This window comes from Xiphophorus maculatus, chromosome 21, assembly GCF_002775205.1.
Source record: "Xiphophorus maculatus strain JP 163 A chromosome 21, X_maculatus-5.0-male, whole genome shotgun sequence".
Classification (NCBI taxonomy): Eukaryota; Metazoa; Chordata; class Actinopteri; order Cyprinodontiformes; family Poeciliidae; genus Xiphophorus; species Xiphophorus maculatus.
This window is the reverse complement of record NC_036463.1, coordinates 6673311-6697893: the sequence shown is the minus strand read 5'-3', so window position 1 is coordinate 6697893 and position 24583 is coordinate 6673311. Positions and strand designations below refer to the sequence as shown.

Here is a 24583-nt window from a genome sequence, read left to right as displayed (position 1 = left end):
TTGAATTATTTTTGTTTTGCTTATTATGTTTATTTTGGATATTATAATGTTTTCCAATTCCAGTGTTGTTGGGGGGGTTTTTTATCTTTGAAAGGGTGTACTTGCATTAATATGCCATTACTAGTAGTACATTAGTCGAAAATTGTCTAAAAATGATAATGTCATCATTTAATGCAATAATATCTGGGATTATTTATTGTGTAGAATAATTTGTTATTGTCAGAGGCATAAATATAAATAAACCTTCAAATTCAGTTTGAAAAAAAGCGGGAGGAAGTCAATAGCTATCAAATCGTAACGTCATTTGGCTCACCCTGTAAAAACGTAATTAATTTCAGACTGGAATATCTAAATACCTTGTGTGGATTCCATCTGTGTTGACAACAGGACATGTAGTAAAATCCATGAAAGCAGGTGTTATGTGAAAATACTTCAATCAAATTCCACAGCAACAGCTGGAAATAGACGGCTGGGATCAATGTCCAGGAAGTTTCAGGTATTCCTTTGGCCATTTTTTATGAGGTGTGACTGATTGAAGAAAGAAGTTTGTTAATGTATGTCTTAGGCCTGTCGTGATAAACGATAAATCGATTAATCATATGATAAATTAAAGCTATCGACGTCATTTTAATTATCGGCACTATCGTCTCTTCCAACCTTTTTCTCTTTCAGCTAATGAGACTGAATGAAAAAGGGCTCTGCTCCGGTGGATCTTAGAGCTGTCGGCCGATTGTCGGCTCATTTTCAAAACCTGACAGACCGCACATTAGCCCACAGAAATCCTAGGTATAACGGTTCGATCGGGTTCGGTCCTGCCGTGTGGTGTCCAACAATGGGCACAAAATAATAGCTACAAGTCCAGTGAACTAATTTTAAAACCAGGCATTAAACAATGCTTTACTACAATCTACCTGCAATGCATGTGGCTAATGTCAGCATAAAGTCCTGACTGAATGAAAATCATTAGAACCTATTTATGTCACGTTAACGAAGAACAGCTGAAAAGTTACCGGGTTTATCAACTGGTAGCAATTTCGCTCCAACTTCTCCTCTTGTCATTTCTATATTCTTTGCATGTTAAATAAACATTAATGTTGTTTCCACATATCATCTCCGATGTCCGCTGGACTTAGGGTTGCAGTATCAGCTGTTTGGGATTCCCCTCCGTAATTTCCCCTCAGAAAACACGGAGGAGAATCCGCGCTTTCTGATTGGCTACCTGTCACATTCAACAGGCTGCGTTAACGATCCCAGTCGGGTAAAACCCCTGATTTAGATCGGATCGGCCACGACGATCTACCGTAACACACCACACAATCTTTAAGATTGTTGTAAGGGGAAAAATAGGAGCAAAAAATCATGTAGTGTGAAGTATTGCATCAGGTAGTCGATGTGCCCATCTTCTCTATTTAAATCTAATTATTACTGAAGGGCAACATGATATACAGACTTCATAATCTGCACTCTTTTGGTTGAATGCAGTATTTATTTCCACTTTGGCTTTATGTTGTTTAGTTTTTTTTCCAAGTGAGTTTTTTGTTAATGGAGACTGAGAATCCATTTTATTTTTGTTTTTGGTTGTTTTATTTATTTTGTTTATCAGTTCCAGTGTTTAGTGTTCTTTTGAAAATAAAGTGTATCTATCTTTGGCAGGAAATCGCATGCAATATTACATCATTTCCATTAAATCAGTGTAAAAAGATCTTCAAACAATATTATCGTTTATCGCAATAATTTTTGAGACAATTAATCGCTCAGCAAAATTTGCTATCGTGACAGGCCTAGTATGTCTACAAATGTCCTTAAATAAAGAAGAAAAACCAAAGCTATTGCAGTTGACTCTAGACTAAATTAAGTGTTGGTGTAATTTTTGCACAATGAGCTGAAGCTTCAGAGACCAAACATCTGCAGAACAGAAGAATGAAAAGTCATAAATATGTACCACAAGAAGAAAAAAAAGCTCCTTTGTGAAGGACTCAAAGAAAGGAGTCCTTTGCCAACATTTGTTTTACACTCAGCTGACCTTAAAGTGTTAACAATCTTCATTAGCAAATGTGTCACTTGTCCCTTTCAGCACAAAGCTAAAGCCATGAAATGTGAGAGAGTGGCAGGGTCTGCAACCGATCAGTCTGCTCATTCAGCCTCCATGCCGGATCCCAATAACAGACAGCGCATTGTCTTGGAGGTGAACAATGCTCTGAACTAAATAAAAACAATTGTTTCATTCCCAAAGCCTGTAGCGCTATGGGAATGCAGACATAACAGCAGGCCTTCTCTTAAAATAAACTCGCATGGAGCACAGAGAACTTTTGACATATTTCAAATTGTATTGATGTGTGTGGTGAAAGCTTTGCACGTCATTCCACACATGCCTATAACACAGAACCCAATCACTGTTAGATTCGTACCAGCTGCTTAGGTTTGTCAGAAATATCGAAAACGATTACATTCAACATCCTCAGGGAGAAGAATGCTCCCTTTTTCAAGCAAGAAGTTTTGAGTTATCAGCTTTTCATAACGCATACCACCTCAGAAATTACAAGGGCTTCTCCATACCACCAAACTCACAGGAGTTTGTTACAGATGTGGCTGCATGTTGTAGTAGCACTTACACAACTTCTGATTTGTTCTTTTTGCTGATTTTTGTTCATTTTCTGGTTGAAGTGTTGCATATTTGGACTATTATTCTCTCTGTGAGGCTGGAAGCATTTTTTGCTCTTACTTTCAGGTTGTTGTTGTGATACATAACCGTGGCAACAAGGTACTGTTTTTACAACTTGGAGCAGTTGATTAGCTTCTCAAAAGCTCAAATAACAGCTGAACTACAACCTCAAATCCTAGAGAAGTTGAAAAGGAGGAAATAGTTCAAACTATTTCTGCTATCAATCATATTCCCAACTCCAACTCTTTCTAACTATACAGCCAGATTTAAAGAGGAGCAGGAAAAACAAATGAGGTGGATTAGCAGTGCTTGTCAACAACTGATGGTGTCATCCAGAAAATGTCACTGTGGAATTATATCATCTCTACCGCCTGGATATTTAGCTGTTAGCATGTCATGACAGTAATACATCAGTCTTCAGTCAGAGGGCTCTTCAGATTTGTTGCCAGACTGACTGCTACGGGAGCTCTTTCATGTCCATAGCATCACCATCCACAACAACTACATGAAGATACTTAGAAATTGAGTTTCAACATTTATCATCAATTTGGGATAAATAAGGTATTTCTGAATTCAAATGATTTCTTCAGTGTAGTCTCAGATTTTTGGTTTTTAGAAAGTTTTACTTAAACTTTTAACCAGAACCTTGGTGGTTTTTTGTAAGATCATTTTGTTGCTTTTTAGATTGTCTTGGACAAAAAAAAATGTTGCCAACATACAAATATTTCTTAAGATTTCAACTGAAGGCAACTCAAATAGCACCATTTGCACTGGTGACATTGTTTCTGACCATTAAGTGTAAAAGACTGACATGTCAGGAGTCTGCAACATGCAGGTCGATGCATACCTGAATGGCTCTTGGTAAGTTTGACCAAAAATAAATGATACAATAAGAACCTACAAATTCCAGCGATTTTCATAGGATTTTTTTTTTAATCATTTGGCACTATAAAATATAAAAAACGCTGCCAAACTTTTGTCTAAACTATCTTTGTGCATCCAGGAAGTGATTTTTGTAGCTTAAAATTTATATTTTACAGCAGCAAGTACAGGCTGCAGCTCAGTAGAAAGCATTTCAATTTAGGTTTGGTCTTTGACTAGGTCTTCTAGCACACAGAGATGCTTTTATCTAAACCACAACACCTTCAAAGGGCTCCTCTGGTCTAATATGGGTGAATCATCTCATCAGAATGTAGTTAAGCTCTATAGAGTCCCGCCAATGATCTAATTACTTGACTGAGGTGTGTTGTAGCATTAAAATCACTTTACTTTATGTGCCACTTTGTGCTTTTTATAGCACAAACTCCAGTCAAAACACACAGCAGTTGGTAATTGTGACAAGGTTCAAGAGGTATGAATGCTAATTTGAGTAAAAACCGTGCACCTGTAGAGCACAGGTGTCAAACTCCAGTCCTGGAGGGCCACTGCCGTGAAACTTTTAGATGTGCCTCTGCTGCACCACACCTGAATAGAATAATTAGGTCATTAGCAAGGCTCTGGAGAACTGATCTACACAAGGAGGAGGTAATTGAGCCGTTTCATTCCAGAGTTTTGCATCTAAAAACTGCAGGGCAGTGATCCTTGAGGACTGGAGTTTGACACCCCTGCTGTAGAGGGCAAAATGGTCGAAGTTTACCAAACAAAACAGAAGCCACCTGATCCAAGTAAGTAAAATGTGATGTGATTTGCTGGGGTGTGTCACTGCTTGCCTCACCTGCAAAGTGACCTCTGCTTTTAAACAGGTGAACAACTGTGAGAAACTGAAGCCGTAATAAATGAATGAACGCGCAAAGGCACCAGGCATACCTTTGGTAGCTCTTTGAGTTGGTTGGCATCGAGGAGAAGTTCCTCCAGGCTGCGGCTGTAGCGAAAGACCTCATCGGGGACAGTCTGCAGGTTGCAGTGACGCTTGTCCACCGACTCGACGTGGCGATTGCAGCGCCACAAGGGGATACACTTCAGCATGTCCGGCCGCCGTAGGGGGATTTGGATGCCGGTGCTACTAAGATCTCCGCATTAGAGGGTGCAGCGGGAGGAGGGAGAGGTCGCCAACTGGGAGAAGGAGGTTAAGTCAGTGTCAAAACACTTAAGTTGTTCCCCCAATGATCCAGAATAGGAGGCCGAAATCCACCTGAAGAAGCACAAAAATAATCCCTTCGATCTGTTTCTGATGTATATTCCGTCTCCGGTTCTGTTTGAAAATTGTCGGGATCCTCCAAGCGACATCCAATCCGGAATTTAACCCAACATAAAGGAAATGAAGCTCCTCACGGATGAGCTTCAAGTGATCCCTCACTTTCTTACCCTCCCCTCCTTCACACCAAGCAACCAACGTTAGCTTGTTTTGCTACCGCCGCCGTCAACATCCCCCGAAGCAGCCCGAAGCTCCGCCGCCGAGGCTAACTGAAAATCAATGTTCCGAACACCCCGCGTCGCGAAACGCTGCCCTATCCGCCGCAGTCATGGGTGGGCGACTGAAAGCATCCACTTTGGTCACCGAGTTATAGATAAACAGCTATGACCAAGCGGCTTACGCCAAACGAGTCAGCGGAGATTAACTCGTAATGATGCGTTCGTCCTCAGGAAGCTAGTCAGTTAGCCAGCGTCGGCTAGGAGGAGGCTGGAGGTCTTTGTGGCGGAGCTGCTGTTAAATAATAGCGCTTTAATAAAAACTACAAAAAACACGAGACGACTGTGTCTGGCAGCAACATCCCAGAATAAGTCACAAAAAGTGACCAGACGGTGCTCGTCCGACACCAGGGTTGGTAGAATCCAAGCAGAGAGAGCAGGAGCTTCAGCAACAGCCGCGCTTACCTCCCGTGTTGAGCTGAGGCAGGCCGGTCTGGTGTGAGGGGGGGCTGGGCTAGGCTCGGGCTGGAGCACCGCCGCTTAGCTTCTCCTTAGAAGAGGCCATAAGGTTGCTTTACACCGCCACCTGGCGGCCTTATCAGGTATTTCAATTTACAGGTACCTCTGAATAAACTGGATGACAAAAGTATCTCAATATTTTAGTGACATGTTGTTTTCATAGGCTAATTATACACAGTGTGACATATTTTCATAATATATTTCCCAAAAGTTAAACAAAATATAAATAAGCAAAATGCATGTAAAACCAGTTGTATGACATTTAAAAATATGTATTTTTTCTGTTTAAATTCAAAATTTGGGAAATAAACAAAATGTGTAACTTTTTTCCTACTAGTTCTAACAATTATCATCTAAACTATTCATGATAAAACACATTTATAAATAATTTAAAGTGTTTTCCAAAAACGTTATGTAAATAAAGTGAAGCAAATCTGCAAGGACTCTGTAAATTAAGTCCACATTTATTCCAAATTAATTTTAAAGTCTAATCCCCTTCCAGGTTAGCCTTAACTTCACTCACTCACTCCTAACATTAATGAAAAAAAACTAACGAAAACAGAAATACAGGATGAGGCAAATCATGTATGGCAACAATTTTAATTAAATTTGGTTAAGTTTTTTCAACTGGTCCATCCCACCTTCATAAAAAGTTTACGCTTGTTTCAGCCACACCACAATAAAACAGAACATTCTTTAGAGTTGCTTCCTAACTGCAACCTTTTAAAAAAAATTCTCCAACAAGTTGTTTGTGGACAAACAATAACCTTTAATTGTAGAAAGGAAAAAAGTGTTTACATGTCCTGACAATTTTATAACAGAAAAAGGAGCTAAGCAGGAAAAAAAACTGTTGTACAAGATCAGATTACAAAAATTTGAAACTTGCACCATAAAAGGGAGTCTTCACAGATCACAAAGCAGAAAAAAATCTGACAAGTATTTTATTGAATTTCCCCCCAATGGAACTTTTTCATATTGATAACAGCAATAAAAAAAAAGGGAAAAAAAAGACAATAAAAACATAATTACAGTTTTCAGAAGCCCGCACCTTTTAGCTGCAGTGAGAATGGCTGAAATGACTTTTGGTGACAGGTAAATGATACGGGTGCTGGTAAGCCATTTCTAACACGTTATGCTGAAAGGTCACTGCTGTTAAAACGGTCTTGGTCATACACCTCTGCAACAACTTTACGGCCTCCGAACCAGCGGTCGTTCAGGGCTTGGATAGCTTTGTTCATCTCGGAGGCGGCGGAAAACTCTACAAAGATTTTGACTATGATGTCTGCGTCTTCTTCCTCTCCTTGCTTCTCCTGGTAGATGATGACTCTGTTGACGGTGCCAAACTTCCCGCACTCCTCCGTCACCTCGCCCTCCAGGTCGTCGTCGATGTCCTCTGGTCCAACCATGTTTCGAAGCACCATCACCGTGGACTGAAGTGGGACAAGAAGGTTCGGTGAGCACAAAACAATTTTCATTCAGGAGACACGACTGGTAAATCGGAAGCGTGGGTCACCTCGGATTTTCTGAGCAACTTCTGCATCACCATGTGCCTGGCACTGCTCCCCGAGATGCTCATGTGCTCCTGGTCACTTAGCATCTCCTGGCCTGTGCCATCCTGAAGCGTCTCCTCTTTCTCCTCCTTCTTCTCCTGTTGGTTCGAGCCGCCGGCTTGGTTAGACAGCACAGGCGGTGATGCGAGCACCGGGTTCACTAGACCAACTTGGGGAATCACGGGTATGGGAGGACGAACTGGAGTCACACCTTTACAACGAAGGCACACAGACTGTAGCTCAAGAACATTAAAGTAGCTTAAACAGCAGAAATCTGATGCAGAGTAAAAAAGAAAGAAGGGACTAGAAAGTGTAAAAGGGTTCACTTTGTTTAAGCCAGGGGTGTCAAGCTAATTCATTTCGGGTCACATCAAGATCTAGAATGCGTTTAAAGGGCCGATTGTGGCAGAATGTCTTGATTGACAAATTATGGCTGTAAAATACCACTTAGCTTCTCTATTAGGAGTTTTAACTATTGTAACTTACCGTCTGATTTTAAGACCATAACTGACAAAATATTCATTTCAAGGCTAAAGAATTTACTAAAGATCAATCAGAAATGCACTAAATTGTTTTTATTCAGTAGTTCTAAAAACATTGTTTTATTTACTGTTAACTTCTCATTTTAATCAAATGTTAAATGTCCTTCTGATGAGTGTTGCGAATTATCTATGGCTACAAATACTGACGCAGGCATTATGTTGTCTTGTATTTGTCCCCATCAAATAAAGTAAAACAACAAAACTACACATTAACAAACTGTTAAAGTATGAATAATTAGCTATCTCTGCATTTGAAATTAAATAAACATATTCTGACCTTAATCTAATTTGGCAGAATACAGATGAAACTGCTGTAATTTGATTGATAAAATAATATTTAAGCACACAAATTATATTTAAGGTTCTATTTCTAGAGTCTAGAGGGCCAGATAAAATCTTCTGGTGGGCTGGATTTGGCCTGCAGGTCTGGAGTTTGACACATGCTTTTAAAGAAAAATACAGGGTGGGCCATAAGTTTCCATACATAGGAGAATGTAAAATGTATATTTCTTTTATATTTCAGATACCCAAGAAGATGAGTTTGACAAAAGAGCAAAGTATTGAAATTTTACTAATGGCTGGATCGGGAAGCAGTCGCGTAGTTGCACAAAACTTTAACAGAAAACATGGAACGAGCATCACACACACGACACTGTGGCAAAACTTATTTGCACGTTTCAGAAAACTGGAAATGTTGCAGATCAACCACAAAGTGGTCAAAGACGTGCAGCGATTACACAGTCACACAAAAATAAAAACTGTTGTCCAACATAAAATGTTTATTTTTTCTATGTATGGAAACTTATGGCCCACCCTGTAAATAAATAGCGCACAATGAGTGGAAAGTTTAACTATACCTCCTGGGTTCTTGGACATTTGTTATGTTTTTGAATCCTTCTAGTTTTACACAACTTTGAATGTGTTGATAAAAATGGGATAAAAGTTATCAGGCTGGGGAGTTTCTAGCAAAATTTTTATCTTATGATTTACATCCCTTTTTTGTGACACTGATACCCATTCAAAATGCATTTTGTGGATCCTCTACAACTGCAACTCAATTTTAATTCTTTTTTTCAATTTACTTGAGCTGACTTTTTTCTAGGTGAAAATGCCTTTAAAGGTACTATACATCTACAAATATGCATATACACGGAAAAAAATAATAATCAAAATGTATATTAGGCTCAGGCAACCCATAAAATCCAAATCTGAATGCATGTGAAAAATACATAGTGGGAAACAAAAGAAAAAGAAAAACATTTTGTGGCGTTTCTCCTGGAAAAAAAAAAGAGAATTGTTACAAGTGGTACATACAGGTTTAAAATCTTTGAGCATGTATGTATATTTACAATATATGGAGAGGAGCAATGTGAATAATAGTATTTACAAACAAATTGTTGGAGAAAGTTGAAAGTCAGGTAGGCCACCAAAATGCCTATGTAAAAGAAGCTTTTTAAAGTGCAGTATCCAAGCACATTAATGGAAAGTTTAGTAGAAGGAAAAAATGTGTTCCAGAAAAAGGAATCAAAGGATTCAATGTGTAACCATACATCTTGTGCTGTCAGACACAATATGTACTTCAAGAAGTTGAAGTACCTGCTTTAATACATGCATTAACCAGATCATGTATAAACCAATAATTTCGCTTAAACCCTTTTAATAAATAAAAAGCAGCTTCATTAAGATGTAAAATATCCTTTAAGGATTCCCTCTGCTTTTGCTCTCTGCCCATACTTACATGTACCATAAAAGAAGTTTTAATAAATGAAGAAAACCCAACTACATAAGCCATTTTAAGATGGTTTATTTTGGGGGAAAAGTTAATAAACCCAGTTGATCCTGTGTGAAAAATACTGGGAAACATTGTGTAGAGGAACTTTAGCTCACTCTAGAATCACCTAGATTACATACATTATTAATGAGAGATTTAGTGGTAAACTTGCTTGAGGTTGTGTTTCTTCAGGTAAACTTGAGCTTCACATACTGTTGGCTAGATAATTTTCTGATGGACAGCAGAATTAAGATTTTATCAATTATGGCATTTAAACAAATTAGCCCCAGACCGCAGCAGTACTACCGCTATGGTCTGACTCGTCGTATGATCTTTTTCTCAAGTGCTGTGCTCTAACAGGACACACATTCCAAATACTTACCAAATACTTGTGTCTCTACAGTCCATAAAATGTATCCCCAAATGTTTTGAGTATGAAGGTTTTTAGGGGAATGGTGAGATGTGCCTCTGTGATATTTTTTGTCAGCTGTAGTTTTGACCTTGGAGACTCCCAGTCTCTTTTACTGTTGAGCCAGGAACAGTGATCTTAACTGAGGCCTGCTGTGCTTTATGTTCAGTCCTTTTCTGTTTGACTTCATGGATTAGTCATTGATGGACTCTTTTGAGTAATTTTGGTAAACATGTCTTCTCAATTTCACAGTAATGCCTTTTTCTGTGGTTCGCAAAGACTTGTAAATATCTTTGTAAGATGTAAATGACTTCATTTTTCATGTGTTCCTGAATTTCTTTAGGTGATTGATGGCCTGATGTGTTTCTTTAAAGATGTTTTTAGTCTATTTCATTTTGTCAGACAGGTTCGGTTTAGGTGATTTTATTTTTATTGTGCAGGTGGATTGTGAAACTGAACCACAAAACAAGAGGGGTACCTACTGATTTGCATGGCTATTTCCCACAAATGAAATCATAATTTCAGAACTGCCTTTTAAAAATTTCCTCAAGTTATCTTTGATATAAAAATTTATTTGATAAGTGAACACTTTTGACAAAAGAAAAAAAAGAATAAATCTGTATGGGGGAGAAATACATTTTTATTATACAGTGGACCCCCGCCTAATCAGAATCCGCCTGTTTGCAGATGTTTTCCATAGAGAATAGAAGCTGAAATTCCAGGGTGTGATGAAACTTGGTTGGCATTCGCAGAACAACCAATCCAAGAGCACCATTTCCTTGGCTGTGATTGGTTGTACCCCCAAGAGCAGACAAAAAGACTGTAGCTATTACCTTCTGCAGCACTGCTGTTTCTACTGTACGTACTGATGCATATTAAGGTACGTTTGCCGTTTAAACTATTAAAATAGATACTTACAAGCACTTTTAAGGAGTCCCAAGTATTCAGCTACAAGGGGGTCCACTGTACTGTAATTATTTCCTCCCCTAATGTCAAACTGTCAAAAATACCGTTCGGAGGTGAAACAACCCTGCTCGCCACACCCACAAAGACAGATTCACATCAGTCCATACCTGTGATAACACCTGGTGCCTGTGCAGCCATAACAGCCTGAGGTAATCCTATCTGCTGTCCAAGAAGCTGTGGTGCTGCCAACGCCCCCAAAACTGACGCGCCAGCTACCGCCTCCTTAAGAAAGGGGGGGGGCCCAACACATTAGGTACGGGAAACACACAGAAAACAGCACAAGGCAACACAGTGAACAATCACACCGCATAGCAAAGAGAGAGAGCTCAGCCTTGTCTCCATCAGGGTCAAAATGTTGGTGGCAAACAGTTCATTTTAGCGAGTTACGAAGGATCACAGGTGAAATAATCACGGATTGATGCCGTTTAACTGATGGACAGTTAGGAGCTTTAAAGTAAAAATGGATTTTTTTTAAGCGTTTAACTTAACTGAAGCAGGCTTACATTCAGTCTTGCTAAACTAACACTATTCTGGTAACTTCCGATTTCTTCTGACCCAGAAATCTGTGCATCTGTGCTATGTCATATCTAGCTAGATCTGAGTTATATTTACCTGGAAGGCCATTAAATCCCTTTGGAAGGGATTTATACTTGCCTGGGCCGTTATCTTAGCCGTAGCTGCCGCTGCAGCTACAGCCGCAGCAGGTGGCAGCCCACCCGGGGTTGTGGGGGTCAATAGCGGCATCGGTGGAGTCACTGCTTTGCCGACTCGCAAGTACTGACCACCCAGGTCAAAAAGATTCATAGAGGACACCGCATCCAGGGCTGACTGAGGCTTTTCATACTCTGTTGGATGAATTTCAAAGTAAAATGGGAAGAAAACAGCAAAAAGTCAGCAGCAGGGTATCAGTAACTCAGGAGCATGAGAGAATGAGCATCTCCTAGCTCACCAATGAAGCCAAAGCCCCTGTGTCGCCCTGATGTGGGGTCTCTAGCTAACGTGCACGATTTAATCCTTCCGAAGGCCTCAAACACGCTCTTGATGTCGTCGTCCGACAGGTCCGGGTGGACAGACGCTACGTAGATCCGGTTGTAGGCACGTGCCTCCTCTGCCAGCTGGTCGATGATGGGTTGCGCCTGACCGATGTTACTTGGCCGCCCAACCTATTGCACAGATTAAATCGACAGGGCCTCTAAACGGGGGGTCTTTATGGTACCGATGGAAAACGCACTATGGGAAGAGTCTATGGGGCACTTCAGTCAAAAGGTTTATTTCGGTAACTCCACTCAGCATTGAGATTACATACAATTATATTTATATAGTGTTTACTATTCTTCATTTTCTAAAAATATAAAATAAAAAATAGGGATACTGTTTAAAACCACCAACAACAAAAAATAACTTTATTACAATTTTATGACCCACTGGCTTGAAAGTTGTTCATCAGACAGCCAGGTTAGCCAAAAATGTTCTTGCTAAAAAAGCTGACTATTGTCCAAGCAGATGAATGGAAAGTCTAGTGGAAGGAGACACTCAAGTGATTTTCTGCCGTCAACACATGTCCATCCAGGAGGAATGAATGCTGCAAGTCAATAACTCGATGCAATCTTCTGGGTTTCCTCAGATAAAAACTTTTTAAACTACTTTGAATAATTGAGGTTATTGTAATGTTTGACACCTAGGATCAACTGGAATGTATGTATGATTTTTTTTGGTAAAGTTTCTTGAGACATTTGTTATGAATTGGTGACATATAAATAAAATTACAAGGAATTTAAGTGTGGTAGAAAAGGTGCATAAGAGTTGTATCCACAACATGGATTACAGAGAAAAATGTCGGAAGAACCATATGTGTGCCAAGGAGAATAACAGACGTTTTCTTTTCAGATGAAAATCAAATTTGAGTTTTATCGCAAAAATAATCTCCTGGAGTCTGGACGAAGAGAAGAGACACGTAGAATCCAAGTTTCCAGTCAGCGATGAGTTCAGGAGTCATGTCATCTGCTGGTGTTGGTTTGTAGCGTTTCATCAAGCTCAGTATCAACTCAGCCATAAAGTATGGTAAAATAAAAATACTACAGAGGTTTACCACCTCTGTGAGTATTGAGTGTAGATACTGTATAGTACATGAGTGTTTCTGCATCTAAAGAAATTATAGGTCCTGTGCAATGTTCTTCTTTTGCAAATATTAGTCCATAATTGTTAAATTCTACAGGAATAAACACTTTAAAATATCACTGTGTGTATTGAAGTTACCGAAACAAACATTGAAGTTTATCAGAATGCAACTGAGGCTGTATAATTTCCTGCATTACATCTGGAAAGTATTCACACCACTTCATTCTTACAAGTTAAATCAGCTCCATTTGAGGTAAATTCAGTTGATTGGACTTGATTTACATTTATCTCTGTAAGGTCCCACAGTTGACAGCATAGGTCAGAGGTCAAACACCAAGCGTGAATTCAAGGGATTTATCTGCAAGATTGTTTTGAGGTTAAAATCTTGAGGAGAATCAAGAAACATCTCTGCTGGTTGAAAGGTCTCAATGAGCACAGCCTCCATTGTTGGTTAATGGAAGAAGTTTGAAACCACTAGGACTCTTCTAGAGTTGGCCGTATAATCTGAGTATTCAGTTTGAGAAGAGCCTCAGTAATGGAAGAAACCAAGAAAACAATGGTCATTCTCAGAGATGCAGCGTTCCACTGCGGGGAGTGGAGAAACTTGCAGAAAGACAACCATCTCTGCTTCAGTCCACCAATTAGACCAGGAGAAACAAGATCCTGTGGTCTGATGAAACAAAGAATGAAGTTGGTGTGAAGGCCAGGCATCATGTTTGGAGGAGACCAGGCATGGCTCATCAAGCATGGTGGGGCAGCAGCATGCTGCTGTTGGCACACTAGTCAAGATAAAGGAAAAGATAAATAGAGAAGTGGACAGAGACATCCTGGGCCAAAACTTGCTTCAGAGCATCTTGACATCAGACTGAGGAAACAGTTCATTCTTCAGCATAAAACGACCCAAAGCTCATGGCCAAGATCTGAAAGGCTTCAGAACCCATCTGTGAGAAAGAGTCCAGACTTAAATCTGAATATCTCCAGAAAGATCCAAGAAATGCTGCACAGATGTGTCCCATCCAATCTGATGGAGTTTGAGAAGAACAGAAGAGAAGTATGAACAAAACTGCCTAAAGATCTGATCTTGTGGTGTCATTTTCAAAGTGTATAAAGCATAGGCTGTGAATACTTATTTTCAATAAATCTACAAGAAATGTCTAACTGTATTCCACATTGTCATAAAAAGGTATTAGTGTATAGAATTGTGAGGAAAGAGATTTATTTAATACAACTTCTAATAAGGCTGTAACATAAAATGTGAAAAAAGAAAAGGGTTGTGAATACTTTCCGGATGAACCGTATGTTGGGAGCTGAAATTTTAATTTAGCACTAAAAGGAACGGAGTTTGGCTGCAAGACGCTACGCGATCTCAGCGGTACGACGCTTTCACAAAAAGCTCGAAACGAGTCTAAATGGCATCTGTACAACAGATGAGGCGGCCAATTAACACCACCCAGGCGCAGTCCATCATCAGCACAACTTGGTAGCAGAGAGATTTCACGCACCGCTGGGCATCTCACTGAAAATCCTCACTTAAACAAGCTACCAGGACATCTTGGAAAAGCAACACACACAGACACACACAAACTTCATACTACATACATACGACACGCACCTGTGAATAAACAGAGACACCAAACATGGAGAGGAGTTAGTTTGTTTTCAAATGTAAATACATTTTTGTATAACTGCAAGAAAAGTACATAGTTGCTACAAATATCCATCAATGTAATCATTAAGATCTTTTCCAAACTGATTTGAGGAGAAAACATTCACCCTGGTGGGTTTTATTATCTGAATTTTCCACAAATAATCAAACAAACCAATGGGGTCACTAACTTCAGAGCTAATGGTGTAACAAATGGATATTTCAGACCTTTTCTAGTATCTGGTTCAAGGCTGCAGCTAACAATTAATTTATTCTGGAGAATAATTGCATAATTGGATTATAAAAAATAGGTGCAGTCTGCAAATTCTTTAACTGCTTTAGCTTATTTTATGCAATACAAAAAATACAAAACAAATGCAAATAACTGATCAAATTCTTCTTTTTTTAAAAATAAAATAAACATTTTATTGCCTAAAATGAAATGACAGCATTCCTATAGTGAATGCTTGATCATTTGTAGCAAAAGATGCATATATGTCGTATTTAGTTTCGGCTTAATTACTGCTCTTACAATGTTCTTCTTTCAGAAAATGTCATGTTTTACAGTCTATGAACTGCAGTTAACACTTATTCGATTACTAAATTAGATAATTATTTCAATAATCAATAAATTGTTTCACCCTTATGTAACACCTTCACTTGTTTGAGAGAAGCTTGGTTAATTCTGCTTCACAATGATAGAGTCCATGTCAGCAGATTAAAAAATTACATAATAGGATTAGCCGACACAAGTCAGTTACACCTGAGGAACTAAAAACCAGATCTAAAAGTGCCTGTAGTACTTTAATCTACATTAATCTAAAAAACTAACTGAATATGTTAAAAAATGCACAGTAAGTCAAAGTATAAGATGTAATATAAATATAAAATCAACATGTTAAAGAAAGTACATATCTTTTGAATAATAAAACAATAAAGAAAGTCATGGAACTTGTACTTGGCTTCACAACCCTGTTATTAGTTAAAAAAAAAAAAAAAAAGCACTCCACCTTGTTCCTTAAATAAGCGCTGAAGAATAAGATGACTGCTCTCTGAATGTCCCACTGTAGCAAAAACCGTCTCTAAACGACTCACCTTAATGTTTCGCCCTCCTAACATGACCGAGTTCATCTGTTCCAGAGCTAGCTGAGCAGCTTCTGGCACGTCGTACTCCACAAAGGCGAAGCCCTGCACGCAGAAATATCATTCATGTTCACAGAAAACCCAAAATACACTTCAAATATGGCCACAATCTCTAGTGTCTTGCAAAAACGTATTGACACCCTCTGAGCTTTTCCAGATTTTTGTCACATTTTGACTACAGACTTCAATGTATTTTTTGCAATCTGAGATATGCGGAAGCCGTTGCTGTAGGGGTCACTTTCTTTTTGGTCAGAGTTCATGAGACGATGGATTAAGTTAAATGCCTAACGGTCCTGGAAAAAACTTGTAGGCAGGAGAAAACTTAAGAATATGGCAGGGTTTCCAATGAAATGGACCAGCCAAAGTTCAGACCTCATCTGTGACCACACTTGAAAATCGCTGTTCACAGGAGAAACTCTTTTCAATTTGGCAGAGACGTGTGAGCTAAAATTTAAGTCTCTTGATGTCCAAAGACCTGTAGCTTTAACTGCAACAAAAGATGATTTTAAAAGATATAAATTGTCTCAGAGATGCTTTATTAAAAATGCACTCTGGGGTGCTGTGGTGGCGCAGGGGGAAAGCATGACCCACATATGGAAGCCTTAGTCCTCGTGACGGTAGTCGCAGGTTCGATTCCCAACCTGGCGACCTTTGTTGCATGTCTTCCCCCTCTCTCATTACCCTCTTTCCTGTCGAACTACTTTCAAATAAAGACCACTAGAGCCAAAAAATCTTTAAAAATGCACTCTTAATTTAAAACCATAAATTGCTTTTCTTTCGCTTCACAATTAAGCTCAACAAATCCCATACAATAGTAGGCACTGCTAACAAACATTAGTCCTGCCAACGCCAACCCAATACACCAACACAGAAGCTAAAGTACCAACTTAAATTAAACCAGCCCTTGTAAATTAGCGCTTTTGAATTTAAAGCTAAGGGCGCTAAACATCTTCAAAGCTAGGAAAAAATTTGCGCCGCTATTAGCACCTTAGCAGGTGCTAATAGGGCGGGTGCTGGTTTGAGGGTGCCAACCAGCACCCTCAAACGTTTCTGGTTGCTTTGTGACAAAATGTGGAACAGTTTAAGGAGGGTGAATGTTAAACGACACAAACCTTATGCTTCATTGTAACCGAATCCCAAGACATGTCAATGCTCTTGATCGGACCGAAGGGGGCAAAGGCTTGTCTGATGGTATCCTCTCCGAGCTCATAGTATATGGAGCCCACGTACACCCGACACATGATCGCTAGCGCACGTTGCCGCTGAGCTGCCACCTGCCAGTCGGGGGAAAACAACACACAATAAGCATTAGAGAGTAAAAGAAAGGAATATAAACATCAACACACACACATAAATAATAATATATATATATATATATATATATATGCCTGCTCTATTGGGCATGTTTTCCCAAAAATAGTGAAAAGGCCAATTCTCAGTATTGGGAGGCCTGAACAGGTATACAGGGGGCATTAAAGGGGGATCAACAGGGTAAGTCTTTTCTGTCTGATACACATGTCACCTGAAATGATTCAAATTTGGCCTATCTTCTGTTAGTGTTCAGTTACTTACTGACATATGGAGGTAAAAAAAAACACACAGAAGTGATCGACATGCACAGCCCTCACAAATATTTGGCTTCGGTAACTGACCTGAACTCCAGGGATGCAAAGTAAGGTAACAAAAAAGTAACTGTGGCGTTCAAAAGAAATCCAAACAAAAGTCTTGGAATTTTCTTCTCGAGTCTAACTTGAGGGGGATGCTTTAATCATCAGGTCTTTGTGTTTTACTGATGACTTTAGTCTGCTTCTTAAACTCATCGTGTTACCAGAGGAGGTTTAACTTTGCTAAGCTACAGCATAACGAGAAGATGACTTGTTTGTTCACCGAGAAAAAGCTTCACATTGAGATGGCAAAAAGAAAAAATAAAAGATCCCTGACACAGAAGTTCTCTCATTTTGGTCCATAAAGGGATTGCTATCCCTCTTTTGTCTCCTGCCAGCTGCTGTTTTCAAAACAAGAAATGCATATTTTTCAAAGAGACGTGCCTTTTCTCCCTTTAGAAACTCTTCCGTGAATTAAAAAGCATGTTTACGGATACGTATTTGATTAAAAAAAAGTGCGAAAGCAAACTAAAAAAAACAACAGAAAAAAGCAAATGAGGGCTTCCACATCTCAAACGCTGCAGACATGGTTGCAATGACAGAGGCTGCAGAAAGCAATGTTTCCTTATAAAATATGCATTCTTCAGTTAGATTAAAAAGGCAGGGATTGTTGCCAACGCAACCAGTAAAAGAAGGGTAACAGTCCTTTTCCACTGGAAATGCGGACAAGAAAAAAAATTTAATGATCTATTGACCGATTGTAAAGGTGAGAGAGGATCTCCAAAGCCCATTGTCACTGCTGCCATCTGAAAGACAGTAAAGATGAAAAAAGTGCTGAAAAGTCGGTTAGATACCCCTTTAGCTTTTGCTTTTTTCAAGGTCATTGCTCTGCTAGACAGATAAAAGCGATTAAGCTAACACGATATGTAGACCCTCCCTCTAAACAGCAAAACATTCAGAGGATCTACCTCCCATGCCTGATTTACAAATTCACCACACAGCAGTTCAGGTAAAGCATGGCCCTCTCTTAAAAGTGCAAAGCATTCAACATGATAACCAAAGCCTTCAGGACGATCATCTCCATCTGAAAAAAAAGCAGAGGCAGATGGTCGACACATGTGTTGGTTCTCACAGCACGAGGGAGGAACAGGGGGGGAGGAGCAGGACTTCCAGGACAACTGACCCTAACCCGAGAGGCCGGAGTTACTAATGCATGGACAGGTTAAGATAATCTGTCATGAATCAAGGCTCACTGTCGATACGCCACATTACCACGTCTGTTCTGGAGAAGAACCGAAACCTTTTAACATCTCACCTGCAGATTGGTGAGCTGCTGCTGCTGATGTGCAATGGTCTGCTTCACCAACACACTCTTAATGCTTTGTTCCATGGCATACTTCTTCGCCTGGAGGAGGAAAGCGACAGTGTTATTACACCTTCATCAGTGACCAAATAAGTAGAATAAAATCATCACACGGAGAAGATAAATACAATAAAAGTATGGCTAAAAAAGTGTTTAATATGAGCTAAACTCACTAATTTTCTGTAAAATGTAACATTACTTGGGGCTTTGGACTAACTTTTGGTGCTGGTTTCACCAATGCACCCAAATTTTCAACAGCTTTGCATTTTAACCTTGTAGTTTTACAGTCTACTAAAAAAAATCTGGGTGTATAAAGATTATATTGACTTGCAAATGATTAAACAAGGCCCCTTATTTGATGCAGAAACCTGCAACACAGATAAATTAGTGAAAAACTGTTCAAAGTGCTTGAATGAGCCAGGGTTCCCACTGGTATTTAGAAAAAAAGAATTCCATGACTTTTAATCACCTTCAATATAATTTCCCATGACTCGCGTACAACAAGTTTAGAAAGAAAAGTGTATGATTTGAAGACTAACTCCACCAGCGAACATGTAAAAGTGTAATGCAGGCAGATAGGGAGGAAACATAAATGACAAAAATGTGAAAATCAAGCCCACACAGACAGGTATGAATTGAAAAATGGCAATATGTTGACTGTGGAATCATATGATGATAATGTCACTATATACACAAAAACATATTAGCAGTAATGCAAACAAGATTGTACATGTATGTACAAATAACTGCTTCCACAAAAGTTCAGAAAAGAGAGGTGTGGCACATAGGCCACGTTGGAGTAATAGTCAATGTAAATTAATATTGTTTTGTGTTTTTTGTGTAATTTATTCGTTGTATTCTTGGGGTTAGATCAGAAAGATTTGATCATTTTGGTTACAAAGATAGGGAGCACATTATTCATCATCAGTCACAGTTTGATATAGTTCCCCATAGGAGTCAGTATTCCTCCACCAATAATAAACTTTGCTTTAAGGTACCCTAAGACATGTGTATAACCGCAGTGCAGCGGTACTTCTAATCGAGTTATTTTGTGTTGCAGGTAAGCTGGTGATGCTAATAATATATTCTGTTATGTTATTGGGTTCTGTGAAGTATCAATTACCACATCGAGTTCCGCATTAGTATTGTTTCCGCTGTAATTTACTTTTACTTCGTGAACTGCCGCCACTGTTACCGTGTTCAGAGCGGGAGGAGTAACATGGGTGTGTATATAGTTTGAGAAACCCGTTTCCTTTCTGAATCCAACAGCGATGATCGGATGGTTTGCATGTCATTTAAAATAGAAAATGTCTGCTGTGTTTGACTAGATGTTGATTTTCTTGGGAAATTTGGGCTAGATAATGATAATGTTGTGATCACACCAAACGCGTTTTGATCGTCAGGTTAAAACGCGTTTGGTTTTTCAACCTTTTGAGAGCCATGGTTCATGTTTGGCAAATTACTCAATACAAGGCTGGAAAGTTAGAAGGCACACTGAGTTATCAGTGAAAAGCTAAGATGTCTGTTAGGTGTGGAAAGTATCACTTTTATTTATTTTTGTAGGACAAACTGTTGCACTAATGTAGAGTTGTTCAAGAAGAACAAAGCTTGTTTTTAGACTTTATATTTGTTGGTGGAACTACTGTATTGACTTTAAAACAGCTGAGTGCTATTTTACTAACTGTTTCTTACTTAAGGTTTTAGAAAGAGGCAGTAAATAAAATGTATCAAAATCTGGTACCAAGCATGTGTGTGCAACCAGAGTATTTAGCTTGCTAGTTGTGAGGCAAATTATAAAGTAATTGTGTACAGTCCTGGAATGACAGTCATTATGCTTGATTAAAGACTGAAGCCATTTTGTTCAAGAGCAAATGGAAAAAGATGCTTTTGGGGACAGTGTGCCACTTTGACATAAAGTTCATATGTATGATATATACTGTAGTTAATTAATTACCAGGTTACTTTGAAAAAGTAATGTGATTATTCAATGAAAAATCTTTCCAGTTAGAAAATGTGCATTTCTATTCCCCCTGTTATTTACATTTGTGTTGTTTGTGTTACACAAAAGAGGAAAGCAACAATATACGTTTTTACTAAATAAAATAAAAACTGTATTGTAACACGAAGTAACTTTAATCTGATTATTGGATTGTAAATAGTAATGCGTTAGATTCCTCTTTTCTGAAACAAGGGGTCAGATTAGAGTAATGCGTTAGCAAGTAATGTGTTGATGACCCCATTGTTTGACATTTCTGCTCAAGTATTTACAGATTTGTCAGGTTTCTGATATGTGCCCCCCCTCCCAATGATAAACTCATTCCTACATCCTTGAAAACACGTAATTACTAAGTTGCGTTATTGCTTGGATTTGAATCGGTATGTCTTGCATTCAGTGAAAACAAGAATGTTGACAAATAAAGTGGACAATATGCTAGCAATTTAGTTACATTTCCACAGTTGTGGTCTTTCCTGGTCTTGAAATAAAATCCAGACATAAGCACACACACCACAGAAAAAAAGAACAATATTTTTGCCTTTATTTGCAAATTCCATGACTTTTGATGACCTAAAATGAAATCCCATGATTTTCCAGGTTTTCCATAACCGGTACGAACCCTGCAGTTTCACCGAACAACCAATATCATCAGAACAACCGGTTACACCAAAGCGACCAGTTTCACCAGAACAATCAGCAACCAGAGCAGAGTTGGGTATCTAGTCCCTGCAAAGACAGAGACACAAACATGTCTGAACTGCTTAAGATTCAAGAAGTGTGTGTGGAACATCAGAATATCCACGGTGGTACCCAGTATCGGAGTGTTCCCGTTTCTTGCATTGTCAGGAAAACTTTGCCCACCCTTTGACCAACTTTTCGGACAGTTGATGTTTGGTATTGGCTCTGCTGGTACTGAGGGTTTTTCTCCTCCTTCTGCTCCTCTTCCTTCCTCCCCTTCTCATCCTCCTCCTCAGAGATCTCAACTTCTTCATTTGATCCATAGAGCGTGAAGAACTCCATCAGGGTTTTAGCATGTTCCTTCAACCGGTTCAATGCCTCCTGAGGATTTTCCAGCTCAAAGACTTCTTGTAAAACGGACTTGCTTAAGCAGAGTGTTCTCTGACTTCAAAGCCACGTTGTGCTGGCTTAGCTACTTTTTTGGTTCAACCTCTTTATTGAACCGGCTTCGGAGTTTGTCAGATTTTTTTAAGAGAAACTTCATGTCCATGGATTGCTTCTTCATGGACGCCCATGTCCTTATCAGAGTTGGTCAGAGGTCCTGATGTCTGTCTTTCAGGTACAATTATCTCCATTCCACTCTACCTCTCAAATCCGTGACGTGAGCTGTGTTTTGAGAACATCATTTTCACTGATGATCATCTCATATTCTGATTCAAGGACGTGGAATCTTTTCTATCTTCGGAGCGCTCAATTCCCCTCTGAAGATTTCCCACCATCTCCTCAAGTTCCTTGTTTTCCTTTTCGAGTCAAAAGCAGATCTTAACGTGGTCTTTTTTTCTCGAAAGGCAAGAATGAGATAATCACTTGAAATAATTGCCTTTACAGCTACTTTTTAACTTTTACTTGAATAAATATATGTTGAAGTAGTGCTATTATTGCTCGAGTGCAATTTTTGAGTATTCTGCCCTCCTCTGCAGAGCAACTAGCTGAACTTTGGATCAACTGACTTCTGTTTTTTTGTTCAAAATCATTTTTATGTCAGACCAAAATAAAGTGAGTAAACACAGAATCATGTATTCAAAAAAGGATTTCATTTTGAAGGAAGACAAATTTTTCCAAACCAAACAGCCAGCATCAACCGCTTGTGATAACTTTCTGACCCACTCTTCTTTACAGAATTGTTTAAATTCAGGCACACTAGAAATTAAGGTTTAGGTTACACTTTTACTAGGCCCCTTCCAAAAGTTTCACACTGCAAGTTAGGATGAAAACTTACATTGTGAAAGTAAGCTTACAACCACTGGTTGTAGTTCCATCTACAACCAGTCGTGGCGCCAGTGCAACCTCAAAAATGTTTTCAGTTGTACTACTGAGAAATTTGGTCATACTCTAAGCCTTGCTTTTTAAGAGCTTACAAAACGCTCTTGGAAAATGTGATACACATGCTTTTTTAGACTCTTCTAGCAATTTATATCAGATCCACACATAATTATGTCTAATCAGTCAAAATTTACCGTTTTTTTGGTTGAAATGGAAGAAAATTGTAAATAAAAAAATTTTGTTGATATGATTGTTACTCTGTACAGAGCAGAACAGCAAACATTTGTTTCTAAATTTATCAAAATTTTTGGCTTGAGTCTATGTATCTAAACAGTTCTCAAGCAACATTATCGCACATTTTGGTTTAAGTTTTTGTAACTAATGGGAGACTGTGCTACTTTTTCCTTACCTTGCAACATCCAAGTACCAACTGTCACAACTATAACTAGTATTTATTCAGTTTCACGCTTTATTTTTGTCAAGATTACCCAATTAGCTAGACAGCTGCAAAATAATTACTGCTTTGTCCTCTGTTGAAGAGGAAATCGCTCCTCCCTTTACTCATTATTACTTAGGTGAAAGAAAATGAGGATAAAGAAACAAAATTTACATGTATTTGCAGCGTTTTTTAATACATAAAGAATTAAAAGATGAAATGTTTGATGTGATGTAAGGTGTTCATAGGGCTGGATGACATGGAAAGGAGGAGACTCTCACCCTTTGTAGTGCCTCCTGCTGCTCTGGGGTAAGAGGCGGTAGGCCAAGCTTGGAGCCTGTGCCTTGTCCATTCTCCATCGTCAGAGCTTCACCTCCCTGCAATTTAAAAATTGAAAAATTAGCAAAAATTCATACGCTTATTTAACTGGCGTATTCCTAGTGCATAACTACAAGTAAAATTCCGCAACATACAACAAAATGTACATGAGATTTCACCACAGTTTTTTAATCAATTACAGCAAAAATATTGAGGACCTACACCCGGATTTAAACCAGGTGGGCCTGGATAAACTCCTTACTTACGCAACACTCTAACCGCTGGGTCCACCAGACTGAGACAGGAAAGCCCCCAAGGGGAAGAGGACTGACGGGGAAGCTTTAACAATTCAACAATTTCTATGGGGGGAGATAAAAGATGCCTTCAGACTATGATTAAAACAGGCAGCTCTCATAAACTTACAGCCTGATTCACATACAGCTTTCCCGTATTGTTTGGATTTCTAACAGTGCAGTTGATGCGCAGCAGCACTAAACGTAATTTTCATCCTTACGTTAGAATAGCATATTAGCTGTAGCAGGCTACGGTTACCCTTTTATTTCGTGTAAGGACTACTGAGATACATAACTACATTATAACCCCGTTCTATAGCTTTACAGTTATCATTAAACCGAGTTTAAAGAAACAGAACAATGCATAGCAAGGCCTGATTTGTATTCAGCTGTCGATGTCTTTGTTGCTAGCAGCAGACATAACATTAGCTCACGTTAGCCATTCATTGCTGTGGCGCGTAAACCGAGCTGGTGCTTTTTGTTCCTCCAGAACAAATATAAATAAATAGGTACAGGTATAATTATAAAAAGCACTGCACTTTAACTACGCAATAAACAATTTTAATAAAAGAAACGTAACAAGTTTGGTTTTTAATCGCAAAATATATTTACCGCAGTGTTCGTAACCGCCATCAAGCACACCTTCAAGAGAGGGCCACACTCCTCAAAGCTCGCGAGAATGTCACTGCGAGATATCGCGAGAAAATACATCTACACAATACATGACGGTTTTAGACCAGGGTTGCCCGAGTCCGCCGAATGGGAGAATGGTAGAGGTCAAAAACTGGACTTATTTAATCTTCATTTAAATAAACACTGTTATAAACGCATAATTAATAAATACGTCATCAAATAAGAAAAAAGACCTAATTAAATACAACCACCCCCCCCTTCATAT

At 39.0% G+C, this 24583-nt stretch overlaps 2 protein-coding genes across 26 annotated transcripts in view; both read right to left on the bottom strand.

The window, feature by feature from the left end:
- Nucleotides 1-5501, bottom strand: part of scrib (scribbled planar cell polarity protein) — a 77645-nt gene extending 72144 nt beyond the window's left edge. For all 19 annotated transcript variants that reach the window (XM_023326758.1, XM_023326762.1, XM_023326766.1 and 16 more), the window contains exon 1: nucleotides 4469-5501. In XM_023326758.1, coding sequence (XP_023182526.1) covers nucleotides 4469-4627 — 159 coding nt within the window. In that variant the 5' untranslated portion in view covers nucleotides 4628-5501. The remainder of the gene's footprint in view (nucleotides 1-4468) is intronic.
- A 774-nt stretch (nucleotides 5502-6275) lies between these two features.
- Nucleotides 6276-24379, bottom strand: puf60 (poly(U) binding splicing factor 60). 7 transcript variants are annotated; one of them, XM_005798535.2, is made up of 12 exons: nucleotides 24298-24379; nucleotides 23659-23751; nucleotides 23356-23451; nucleotides 18594-18683; nucleotides 18034-18084; nucleotides 16787-16948; nucleotides 15627-15719; nucleotides 11718-11931; nucleotides 11381-11613; nucleotides 10876-10990; nucleotides 7044-7291; nucleotides 6276-6960 (listed from the first exon to the last, which is right to left on the bottom strand). In XM_005798535.2, exons 3-12 carry the CDS (start codon nucleotides 23431-23433, stop codon nucleotides 6661-6663), a joined length of 1584 nt encoding a protein of 527 aa, XP_005798592.1. In that variant the 5' UTR covers nucleotides 23434-23451; nucleotides 23659-23751; nucleotides 24298-24379; the 3' UTR covers nucleotides 6276-6660. The 7 variants fall into 7 exon arrangements, with proteins under 7 accessions (XP_005798592.1, XP_005798591.3, XP_023181584.1 ...); XM_005798534.3 differs by lacking the exon at nucleotides 23659-23751 and having other exon boundaries at nucleotides 24298-24360; XM_023325816.1 differs by lacking the exon at nucleotides 23659-23751 and having other exon boundaries at nucleotides 10876-10987; nucleotides 24298-24360.
- Between the last annotated feature and the right edge of the window lie 204 nt (nucleotides 24380-24583).